General features: G+C 54.9%; 1 protein-coding gene across 8 annotated transcripts in view; it reads right to left on the bottom strand.

Annotated features, from left to right (window-relative positions):
- The window catches only part of LOC139239068 (HHIP-like protein 1), a 42751-nt gene extending 34383 nt beyond the window's left edge, over positions 1 to 8368 (bottom strand). For all 8 annotated transcript variants that reach the window (XM_070867576.1, XM_070867575.1, XM_070867578.1 and 5 more), the window contains exons 1-2: positions 7124 to 8368; positions 791 to 1440 (exon numbers count right to left, since the gene is read on the bottom strand). In XM_070867576.1, the coding sequence (XP_070723677.1) occupies positions 791 to 1440; positions 7124 to 7423 (950 nt within the window). In that variant the 5' untranslated portion in view covers positions 7424 to 8368. The remainder of the gene's footprint in view (positions 1 to 790; positions 1441 to 7123) is intronic.
- Positions 8369 to 12283: the final 3915 nt, after the last annotated feature.

Genomic DNA, 12283 nt, shown 5'->3' on the forward strand with positions numbered 1-12283 from the left:
CCTTATCACTCAAAAATCTGTCTATCTCCACCTTAAATATATTCAATGACCCAGCCTCCACAGCTCTCTGGGGCAGAGAATTCCACAGATTCACCCCCCTCCTTAAGAATCCGTTCATTTCAAACATTCGCCAGTTCTGACGGCCCGACACGTTAACTCTCTTTCTCTCTCCACCCGAGGCTGCCTGACCCACTGCGTATTTCCAGCGCTTTCAGTTTTTATATCGCCGCTAATTAAACTGGATGATTGTAATCCTGTTTATATACACAAGGATGTTTAGTGTCTCGCACACAGTCTCATTTTCTGTCGGTGTTAATGTAGCGTTAGCTGTTTGTATACCGTTGTTTTCGGTTCCCTTCTCCTCCACCTGTCATCAATACTAGCATGGCTGGCTACAGAGAGCCTAACCTTCACTTCGTAGCCTAGAATGTACAGTCCGTGCAGCAGAGCTGGTCTCCAGTCGTCTTGGTTAACCCTTGCCACTGGACCAAGGCCTCGCTCTGTCAAGCCCGTGTGGTGGCTGGTGTGCAACGGCCACCCCACATTAAAATAATCCACCCACAGGCATCTTCCACCCTTCAGGATGTAGTTCGAGATCCGGAATATTAGGTCCTTCATTGAAACACCTGTGAACTCATCCCTTTTTGGCGTGGAAGCAAGTCATCCTCGCTTCGAGGGACAGCCTATGATGAATGCCCCCCACTTTTAATCGTGGACTGTGCCCCCCACCCCTCCCCCACTCCCTTTTAATTGTGGACTGTCCCTTAAAGGGGCACCGCGCGCCACTGACCTTTCCGAGGTGGGGTCCAGCGCGTTGATGTTACCGGGCAGGAGCTGGAACTCGCTGATGCGGATACGCTCGGCCTGGCGGGCGAAGATGGAGTAGTAGACGTAGACTTTGCCGTTGCGGCGGTGGGCGGGGTGGAAGGCCAGCCCCAGGAAGCCCCGCTCGTCGCCCAGCCAGGGGGAGGTCAGCACGGCCTCGGTCAGGTTGAGGAAGGGCCGGGCCAGCCGGGAGCCGTTGGGCAGGTAGGCCCAGACCAGGCCCAGCTGCTCGGCCACGAAGAAGCGGCGGGTGCCGTCGCCGGCGTGCACCATGGCCACGGGGTTGCGCAGCTGGTTGGCCACCTCCCGCAGGCACAGCTGCAGGCAGCCCCGCCGGGGGTCGGCGCGCACCGCCCCGAGCCGGGCGTTGAGCCGCCGGCTGGCCAGCACGGCGGGGTAGCAGTAGTCGGGGTCCCGCAGCTCCAGCAGGCCGCAGAACCGGGCCTGGTCCGCCTCCAGCTCCGTGTGGCGTGGATCGCCCGTCAGCAGGCTGAGGGTGGACCGGCATCGCTTCCAGTACTCGGCGCAGTAACCGGCGCACAGGCCCGGCACCTGCCGAACCGGCGTGTTGGCGTCCTCGGCATCGTACAGATGGGCCGCAAATGGTGAGCATTGCTGGGGAAGGAAACACAGAGAGAGAGAGAGAGAGAGAGAACTTGCATTGATATAACGCCTTTCACAACCGCAGTACATCCCCAAGCCGCCTGACCTCACCGCACAGCACTGCCCCCCCCCCCCCCAGTCATCAAGATCCACGGCGCAGCCCTGGACAACGTGGACCACTTCCCATACCTCGGGAGCCTCTTATCAACAAGGGCAGGCATCAGCGGCGAGATCCAACACCGCCTCCAGTGCGCCAGTGCAGCCTTCGGCCGCCTGAGGAAAAAAGAGTGTTTGAAGACCAGGCCCTCAAATCTGCCACCAAGCTCACGGCCTGCAGGGCTGTAGTGATTCCCCGCCCTCCTGTATGGCTCAGAGACATGGACCATGTACAGTAGACACCTCAAGTCAAGTCGCCGGAGAAATACCACCAACGATGTCTCCGCAAGATCCTGCAAATCCCCCGGGAGGACAGACGCACCAACGTCAGCGTCCTCGACCAGGCCCAACATCCCCGGCATCGAAGCACTGACCACACTCGACCAGCTCCGCTGGGCAGGGACACATTGTCCACATGCCCCCGACACGAGACTCCCCAAAGCAAGCGCTCTACTCGGAACTCCTTCACGGCAAATGAGCCCCAAGTGGGCAGAGGAAACGTTTCAAGGACACCCTCAAAGCCTCCCTGATAAAGTGCAACATCCCCACTGACACCTGGGAGTCCCTGGCCAAAGACCTATGATGATGATGACAGTCAATGAGTGAAAGTCTTGCATTTATATAGCGCCTTTCACAACCTCAGGACATCCCAAAGCGCTTCACAGCCAATGAAGTACTTTTTTTTTCCCAATCCATCAGGCTCACAACTGCATACCTCATCGTGGATGACCCAGACCCAACTGGCCGGGGTTTTATTGAGTCTTGTGAACCTCATCATAGGCAGTCCCTCGGAATCGAGGAAGACTTGCTTCCACTCTTAAAATGTGTCCTTAGGTGGCTGAGCAGTCCAATACGGGAACCACAGTCCTTGTCACAGGTGGGACAGACAGTGGTTGAGGGAAGGGGAGGGTGGGACAGGTTTGCCGCACGCTCCTTCCGCTGCCTGCGCTTGGTTTCCGCACGCTCTTGGCGACGAGACTCGAGGTGCTCAGTGCCCTCCCGGATGCACTTCCTCCACTTAGGGCAGTCTTTGGCCAGGGACTCCCAGGTGTCGGTGGGGATGTTGCACTTTATCAGGGAGGCTTTGAGGGTGTCCTTGTAACATTTCCTCTGCCCCACGTTTGGCTTGTTTGCCGTGAAGGAGTTTCGAGTAGAGCGCTTGCTTTGGGGAGTCTCGTGTCTGGCATGCGAACAATGTGGCCTGCCCAGCGGAGCTGATCGAGTGTGGTCAGTGCTTCGATGCTGGGGATGTTGGCCTGGTCGAGGGCGCTGACGTTGGTTCGTCTGTCCTCCCAGGGGATTTGCAGGATCTTGCAGAGATATCGTTGGTGGTATTTCTCCAGTGACTTGAGGTGTCTACTGTAGGTCCATGTCTCTGAGCCATACAGGAGGTCCAATGAATGAAAGACTTGCATTTATATAGCGCCTTTCACAACTGCAGGACATCCCAAAGCGCGTTACAACCAATTAAGTACTTTTGTTTTCAATCCACTAGGCTCACAACTGCATACCTCATCGTGGATGCCCTAGACTCAACTGGCCGGGGTTTTATTGAGTGCTAAGCCACTCACGATGCATCAGCTCCACAAATCTATGAGCATGCTCACCGGTGCATACATTACAACAGTCAATGAAGCATTTTTGGAGTGTAGTCATTGTTGTAATGTGGGAAACGCGGCAGTCAATTTGTGCACAGCAAGCTCCCACAAACAGCAATGTGATAATGACCCAGATCATCTGTTTTTGTTATGTTGATTGAGGGATAAATATTGGCCCCAGGACACCGGGGAGAACTCCCCTGCTCTTCTTCGAAATAGTGCCATGGGATCTTTTACATCCACCTGAGAGAGCAGACGGGAACTTGGTTTAACATCTCATCTGAAAGACGGCACCTCCGACAGTGTGGCACTCCCTCAGCACTGCACTGGGAGTGTCAGCCTGGACTTTGTGCTCAAGTCCCTGGAGTGGAACTTGAACCCATAACCTTCTGATTCAGAGGCGAGAGAGAGTGCTGCCCACTGAGACACAGCTGACTAAGGGAAAGTTGCTACAGTTGGTCTCAGTGGCTCCTGGGTTAGTGAATGAATCAGACAGGGATCCCAGTAAAGTCGAGGTATGTGTGTGTGGCAGGCGAGGACAGGTTTGTGCTCAACCGTAATACCTCCCATGGCCAAATAGCCTTTTGTGGCTTACTGTCTGAGTTCGCACATACAACTTGGGCAATTGGAAGCTGGTCATATATTGCATCCCAGTGCAAATTAGTTTTTCTGGGGCTGGGGGATAAACAGGGACTTGGGTATGTCTACAGTTACAGTACAGGTCCTTACCCTGAATAAACAGCGACTCTGTACAGTTACACAGTGAGTGACCCTTACCCTGAATAAACAGTGACTCTGTACAGTTACACAGTGAGTGACCCTTACCCTGAATAAACAGTGACTCTGTACAGTTACACAGTGAGTGACCCTTACCCTGAATAAACAGTGACTCTGTACAGTTACACAGTGAGTGACCCTTACCCTGAATAAACAGCGACTCTGTACAGTTACACAGTGAGTGACCCTTACCCTGAATAAACAGTGACTCTGTACAGTTACACAGTGAGTGACCCTTACCCTGAATAAACAGTGACTCTGTACAGTTACACAGTGAGTGACCCTTACCCTGAATAAACAGTGACTCTGTACAATGACCATGTCTGTTTAATTATTGCAGAAGATTTGTGTTATTCTCCCAATTTTTGTTCCATTTTTATTCGCCTGAAACTCTTTCCCCAAAGAGTTAAATTCCAACCCCTCACCCTGCAGAAAATGATTCATTTCTAGAAACATAAGATAATGATTAAATTTTTAAAATCCCACCTCAATCCCTCAAAAATGCATCTTTGCTTCCCTCGTCAGCATGTGACCGCAGTTAATTACATTTTCTGTTTGCCTCGCGGGAAAGTGGGCGAACTGGAGAACGGCTGAGTCAGTGTCTGCCGGAGTCTCTCAGTGAAATATCACAGTAACATGAAACACCAGGGGACGCGGGGGGGGCACGGGAAGCTTGGCGAGGGTTGGAGGGGGTGCAGAGACGGGCGGGGGCAGTGGGCAGGCGGGGTGGGGGGTGAACGAGCGTGGGATTGGGGGAGCAGGGTTGGAGGGATGGGCGATGGAATGGGGTTGGAGGTGGAGTGTGGGCATGGGGGGGTGGGCACAGGGGGAAGGGTGTGGGCACAGGGGGGAGGGGTGTGGGCACGGAGGGGAGGGGTGTGGGCACGGGGGGAGGGGCACAGCCGAGTGGAGCGTTCTTGTGAGCTGATAACAACAAGTTACATTAATGTAGAACAGGTTGCTCGCAGCCATATTTGACCCTGAAATGTACTTCCGACCACATATCTGCAGCATAACTAAAACCGCCTATTTCCACCTCCGTAACATCGCCTATCTCTGCCCCTGCCCCAGCTCATCCGCTGCTGAAGCCCTCATCCATGCCTTTGTTACCTCCAGACTTGGCTATTCCGACACACTCCTGGCTGGCCTCCCACATTCTACACTTAAGAAACTAGAGGTGATCCAAAACTCGGCTGCCCCGTGCCCTAACGCGCACCGAGTCCCGCTCACCCATCACCCCCTGTGCTCGCTGCCCCGTGCCCTAACGCGCACCGAGTCCCGCTCACCCATCACCCCTTGTGCTCGCTGCCCCGTGCCCTAACGCGCACCGAGTCCCGCTCACCCATCACCCCCTGTGCTCGCTGCCCCGTGCCCTAACGCGCACCGAGTCCCGCTCACCCATCACCCCTTGTGCTCGCTGCCCCGTGCCCTAACGCGCACCGAGTCCCGCTCACCCATCACCCCCTGTGCTCGCTGCCCCGTGCCCTAACGCGCACCGAGTCCCGCTCACCCATCACCCCCTGTGCTCGCTGACCTACATTGGCTCCCGGTTAAGCAACGTCTCGATTTCAAAATTCTCATTGCAAGTCAGCACATCAAGAGTCGCAATGAATGACCCGCATTGGAAAGAACCTCACAAACCAAAAATCCCAAATCCCAATCCCAAACCCAATCAGAAACCAACAATTTAAACCCCATCCACAATCCCAATCAGAGCCTAATCAGAAATCACAAATCGAATCTAAAATTCACTCAGAAACATAGAAACTAGGTGCAGGAGCAGGCCATTTGGCCCTTCAATAAGATCATGGCTGATCATTCCCTCAGTACCCCTTTCCTGCTTTCTCTCCATACCCCTTGATCTCTTTAGCCGTAAGGGCCATATCTAACTCCCTCTTAAATATATCCAACGAACTGGCCTCAACAACTCTCTGCAGTAGGGAATTCCACAGGTTAACCACTCTCTGAATTACCCCAATTCCTACTTTCCCCCGATAAGAAACCCCAACCCCAGAGTGCCCACCCTGACACAGCTCCCCCCCCCCCCACCCTGACACCCCTCCCCACCCTGACACAGTGCCCCCCCACCCTGATTCAGACCTCCCCACCCTTAGACACAGACACGGAACCCCCCCCACCCTGACACAGACCCCCCCACCCTGACTCCCCACCCTGACACAGACCCCCCCCTCCCCACCCTGACACGGACAGTCCCCACCCTGACACAGAGCCCCCCACTCACCCTAACACAGAGCCCCCCATTCACCCTGGCTGAGACCCCCCTCCATCCTGACACAGAGACCCCCCACCCACCCTGACACAGAGCCCCACACTCACCCTGACACAGACCCCCCCACCCTGACACAGGCACAGACCCCCCCCACCCTGACACAGGCACAGACCTCCCCCCCACCCTGACACAGACCCCCCCCCTACCCTGCCACAGAGCCCCCCCCACCCACCCTGACACAGAACTCCCCCCCCAACCCCCCACCCTGACACAGAGCCCCCCCCACCCTGACACAGAGCTTCCCACTCACCCTGACACAGACCCCCCCCCACCCTGACACAGACCCCCCCACCCTGACACAGAGCCCCCCCATCCACCCTGACACAGAATTCCCCCCACCCTGTCACAGACACAGACCCCCCCTCCCCCCAACCCTGACACAGACCCCCCTACCCTGACACAGAGCCCCCCCACCCACCCTGACACAGAATTCCCCCCACCCTGTCACAGACACAGACCCCCCCTCCCCCCCACCCTGACACAGACCCCCCCACCCTGACACAGAGCCCCCCCACCCACCCTGACACAGAATTCCCCCCACCCTGTCACAGACACAGACCCCCCCTCCCCCCAACCCTGACACAGACCCCCCTACCCTGACACAGAGCCCCCCCCACCCTGACACAGACCCCCCCTCCCCCCAACCCTGACACAGACCCCCCCACCCTGACACAGACACAGACCCCCCCCCATTACCTGACACAGACCCCCCCCACCCTGACACAGACACAGACCCCCCCCCCATTACCTGACACAGACCCCCCCCCCACCCTGACACAGACCCCCCTCCCCCCCACCCTGACACAGACCCCCCCCACCCTGACACAGACCCCCCCACCCTGACACAGACACAGACCCCCCCCCCCCCCATTACCTGACACAGCAGCTGACGGACGTACTGGGCACAGACGGCGATGCCCGAGTGGTGGAAGTAACTCAGGATGTGGCGATACTTTCGAGCAATGGCAGCGTCCCTGGGAGCATCGCAGCAGCCGAAGGATGAGTAGGTGGTGCAGAATGTCAGGGGCTCGGAGGGCTGGAACGGGGGCTTGAAATCCAGGCACTGAGGGTGAGCAGCCACGGTCAGCATTTGGACACAAAGGATCAGGAGCATTAGACTGCCCTCGGGGGAACAATTCACCCAGCCACCGAATGTCATCATCAACAGGACCATTGGGGCTTAGACCTCATTCAGTGAACAGAGCAAACCTCTCTCTTCCTGGACTCCTGCCTCGCGTTCTCCTTCTGACGTAGAATCTCCCTGCTTGCGTGTCTCTTTCTGTCTATCTGTATCTCTCTCTCTCTCTCTGCCTCTCTCTCTCTCTCTCTCTGCCTCTCTCTCTCTCTCTCCCTCTCTCCCTGTTTGTTTTCTCTGTCTTGCTCTCCCTCTCTGCCTTCTTTCAGTTTCTTTTCTCTCATGTGTATCTCTCTCTATTTCTGTCTTTCTACTTTTCTCTGTTTTTCTCACTCTGTCTCTGCCTCTCTGTCTCTCTCTGCTTTTATTTCACTCTCTCTTTCTCTCTGTGTTCCTCTATCTCTGTTTCTTGCTCTCCGTTTCTTTCTGTCTTTTTCTCTCTCTGTGTGTCTGTGTTTCTCTCTTTCTATTTTTCTCTCTCTTTCTGTTTTTCTCAATCTGTTTCTCTCCCTCACCCTGTATTTCTCTCTCTCTCCTTCTATCTGTGTGTGTGTCTCTCTCTCTCGTCCTCTCTCTCACCCTGTATCTCTTTCTCTCTCTGTCACCCTGTATCTCTCTCTCTCTCGCTCTGTATCTCTCTCTCCCTCTCTCTCTCTGTCTCTCTCTCTCTGTCTCGCCCTGTATATCTCTCTCTCTCGCCCTTTTTCTCTCTCTCTCTCTCTCGCCCTGTATCTATCTCTCTCCTTCTCTCTTTCTCTCTGTCTCTCCTTCTCTCTCACCCTGTATCTCTCTCTCTTACCCTGTATCTATCTCTCTCACCCTGTATCTATCTCTCTCACCCTGTATCTATCTCTCTCCTTCTCTCTTTCTCTCTGTCTCTCTCTCTCTCTTACCCTGTATCTATCTCTCTCACCCTGTATCTATCTCTCTCCTTCTCTCTTTCTCTCTGTCTCTCTCTCTCTCTGTCACCCTGTATCTCTCTCTCTCTCTCTCTCGCTCTGTATCTCTCTCTCCCTCTCCCTCTCTCTCTCTGTCTCGCCCTGTATATCTCTCTCTCACCCTGTATCTATCTCTCTCCTTCTCTCTTTCTCTCTCCCTCTTTCTCTCTCTCTCACCCTGTATATCTCTCTCTCTCGCCCTTTTTCTCTCTCTCTCTCTCTCTCGTCCTGTATCTCTCTCTCTCTCTCTATCTCTCTCACCCTGTATCTCTCTCTCTCTCTCTATCTCTCTCACCCTGTATTTCTATCTCTTCTTCTTTCTCTCTCCTCTCTCTCCCCGGTGCCCGCAGCCTCAGTGCTGCCTTTGAGCAGGGAGGGAGATGTTCAGGTTTTTTTCCCCTCTATGCGACACGTGTCTCCAGTTTAATCGGCTCCGAGTTGCTCGCCAACAAGTGTGTGGGTGGGGAGAGGGCTGTGGAGCACTAGCATTGTGTGGAGGGCTCAGGATGTGAGAGGGAGCAGGACAAAGAGAAAGGGAGGCGTGGGGAGAGCCAAGCAAAACAGACCAAAGCAGCAGGAAGAGAAAGAGAGAGGGAACGAGCAAAAGAAAGAGAGGATGGGGGGGTTGGAAAACACACAGAAAGGAGGAGTTAGCGTACAAAAAAATAAATAGAATCATGAAGTTAATGTAAGGAATTGCATTTAATGAGTGCATTTGTTGAATTGTGCAGACTGCTGCGTTGAAGCAAGGATTGCCTGTGCTGTGAGCGTGTGTTCATTAACTAATGCCTGTCAGGCAATAACATTAAAAGTAATTTGCGGCACACACAAGTACCCTGCTGTTTCCCGAATCCTGTCTCCTCCAATAACATAGAAACATAGAAAATAGGTGCAGGAGCAGGCCATTCGGCCCTTAGAGCCTGCACCGCCATTCAATATGATCATGGCTGATCATGCAACTTCAGTACCCCATTCCTGCCTTCTCTCCATACCCTTTGATCCCTTCAGCCGTCAGGGGCCACACCTAACTCCCTTTTGAATATATCTAACGAACTGGCCTCGACAACTTTCTGTGGTAGAGAACTCCACAGGTTCACAATTCTCTGAGTGAAGGAGTGAGTGACTCGGTGAGGTGTGTGTACCAGTCAAACCGCGCCCCCCTCCCCAGCACACTCCACACTACAAATGGTTCGGTTCAAACATAAAGAGTTAAAAATTTCGATATTTTTCAACAGGGATGGAAGCCATTCGGCCCATCATGTCCGTGCCAACGCTTTGAAAGAGCGAGCTGATTGGTTCCACGCCCGCCCTGCTCTTTCCCCAAAGCCCTGCTAAATTTTTCCCCTTCAAAATATTTATTTTGAAAGTGACTATTGAATCTGCTCCCCTTTCAGGCAGTACATTCCAGATCGCAATAACTCACTGCCTAGATCTTTCTTGTTCATCGACTGCTTTTTTGCCAATTATTTCAAATCATTATTCTCTGCTTACCGGCACTCCAGCCAGTGGCAACAGCTGCTCTCCACCAAACAGGTCTAGAATATAAAAGTTCAGTTGTAATCGTGTGAAACTTTATAAAGAAAGACTTGCCTTTATATAGCGCCTTTCACGACCACTGGACGTCTCAAAGCTCTTTTACAGCCAATGAAGTACTTTTGGAGTGTAGTCACTGTTGGAATGTGGGAAACGCGGCAGCCAATTTGTGCACAGCAAGCTCCCACAAACAGCAATGTGATAATGACCCAGATCATCTGTTTTTGTTACGTTGATTGAGGGATAAATATTGGCCCCAGGACACCGGGGAGAACTCCCCTGCTCTTCTTCGAAATAGTGCCATGGGATCTTTTACATCCACCTGAGAGAGCAGACGGGGCCTCGGTTTAACGTCTCATCCGAAAGACGGCACCTCCGACAGTGCAGCACTCCCTCAGTACTGCCCCTCCGACAGTGCGATGCTCCCTCAGTACTGCCCCTCCGACAGTGTGGCGCTCCCTCAGTACTGCCCCTCCGACAGTGCGGCGCTCCCTCAGTACTGCCCCTCCGACAGTGCGGCGCTCCCTCAGTACTGCCCCTCCGACAGTGCGGCGCTCCCTCAGTACTGCCCCTCCGACAGTGCAGCGCTCCCTCAGTACTGCCCCTCCGACAGTGCGGCGCTCCCTCAGTACTGCCCCTCCCACAGTGCAGCGCTCCCTCAGTACTGCCCCTCCGACAGTGCGGCGCTCCCTCAGTACTGCCCCTCCGACAGTGCGGCGCTCCCTCAGTACTGCCCCTCCGACAGTGCGGCACTCCCTCAGTACTGCCCCTCCGACAGTGCGGCGCTCCCTCAGTACTGCCCCTCCGACAGTGCGGCACTCCCTCAGCACTGCACTGGGAATGTCAACCTGGATTTTTGTGCTCAAGTCCCTGGAGTGGGACTTGAACCCACAACCTTCTGACTCAGAGGCGAGGGTGCTGCCCACGGAGCCACTGGCGAACATTTAAGGGCAAGCTGGATAGACACACGAGGGAGAAGGGAATAGAAGATCATGCCGATGGGGTGAGGTGAAAAGGGAGTGGGAGGAGACTCGTACGGAGCACTGACTACACTCCAAAAGGGCTTCATTGGCTGTAAACCGCTTTGGGGTGTCCAGTGGTCGTGAAAGGCGCTATATAAATGCAAGTCTTTCTTTTTCTGGGAAGTGGATAGTTCGGTCATCAGGGAGAGGGTTAAAGGGCAGGGGAAGGAGCAACAGTGAGTCAACAGAAGCAAATGAGGAGGACGCGACATGTTTATCAGACGGCAGCTCGGAGTCAGGCAAATCGCCCAATTCGGCATTATCTAATCCCTGATCTGGTGTCGGCCAGATGCGAAAGACAAGATGCTTGGAAACCAGATCGGAGAAATTGCAAAGGTTGGCAGCTAGTGTCTCAGTGGGCAGCACCCTCGCCTCTGAGTCGGAAGGTCGTTGGTTCAAGTCCCACTCCAGAGACTCAAACACAAAATCCAGGCCGACACTCCCAGTGCAGTGCTGAGGGAGCGCCGCACTGTCGGAGGGGCAGTGCTGAGGGAGCGCCGCACTGTCGGAGGGGCAGTGCTGAGGGAGCGCCGCACTGTCGGAGGGGCAGTGCTGAGGGAGCGCCGCACTGTCGGAGGGGCAGTGCTGAGGGAGCGCCGCACTGTCGGAGGGGCAGTGCTGAGGGAGCGCAGCACTGTCGGAGGGGCAGTGCTGAGGGAGCGCCGCACTGTCGGAGGGGCAGTGCTGAGGGAGCGCCGCACTGTCGGAGGGGCAGTGCTGAGGGAGCGCAGCACTGTCGGAGGGGCAGTGCTGAGGGAGCGCCGCACTGTCGGAGGGGCAGTACTGAGGGAGCGCCGCAGTGTCGGAGGGGCAGTGCTGAGGGAGCACCGCACTGTCGGAGGTGCCGTCTTTCAGATGAGACGTTAAACCGAGGCCCCGTCTGCCCTCTCAGGCCATTATTTTGAAGAAGAGCAAGGGAGTTCTCCCCGGTGTCCTGGGGTCAATATTTATCCCTCAATCAACATCACAAAAACAGATTATCTGGTCACATTGCTGTGTGTGGGAGCTTGCTGTGCGTAAATTGCGTGCCGTGTTTCCCACATTACAACAGTGACTACGCTCCAAAAGTACTTCATTGTCTGTAAAGCGCTTTGCGAGATTGTGAAGGGCGCTATAGAAATCTCTTCCTTTGCCTGGCTCTGTGATCCTGGCCCACCAACAACCCTCCCACCTCCCCCCCGACCCCCCCCAGACGGGGCTCCGCAGACACTAACGCTTTCACTGACTTTCACAAACATTATCAGAAAAAATAGAAGTTGGGCCTCTGATTGTCAAACAGCTCTGGATACTGGAAGTGAGCTCGCTGTCACTGGCACGGGATGAACAGACCCTCTGTGAGCACACTGGCAACAACTCAGCCACAGGTCAGCGAAGAGCGGCCGGCTTCACGTGGCTCCTGTGGAAGT

This window comes from Pristiophorus japonicus, chromosome 26 (assembly GCF_044704955.1).
Source record: "Pristiophorus japonicus isolate sPriJap1 chromosome 26, sPriJap1.hap1, whole genome shotgun sequence".
Taxonomy (NCBI): domain Eukaryota; kingdom Metazoa; phylum Chordata; class Chondrichthyes; family Pristiophoridae; genus Pristiophorus; species Pristiophorus japonicus.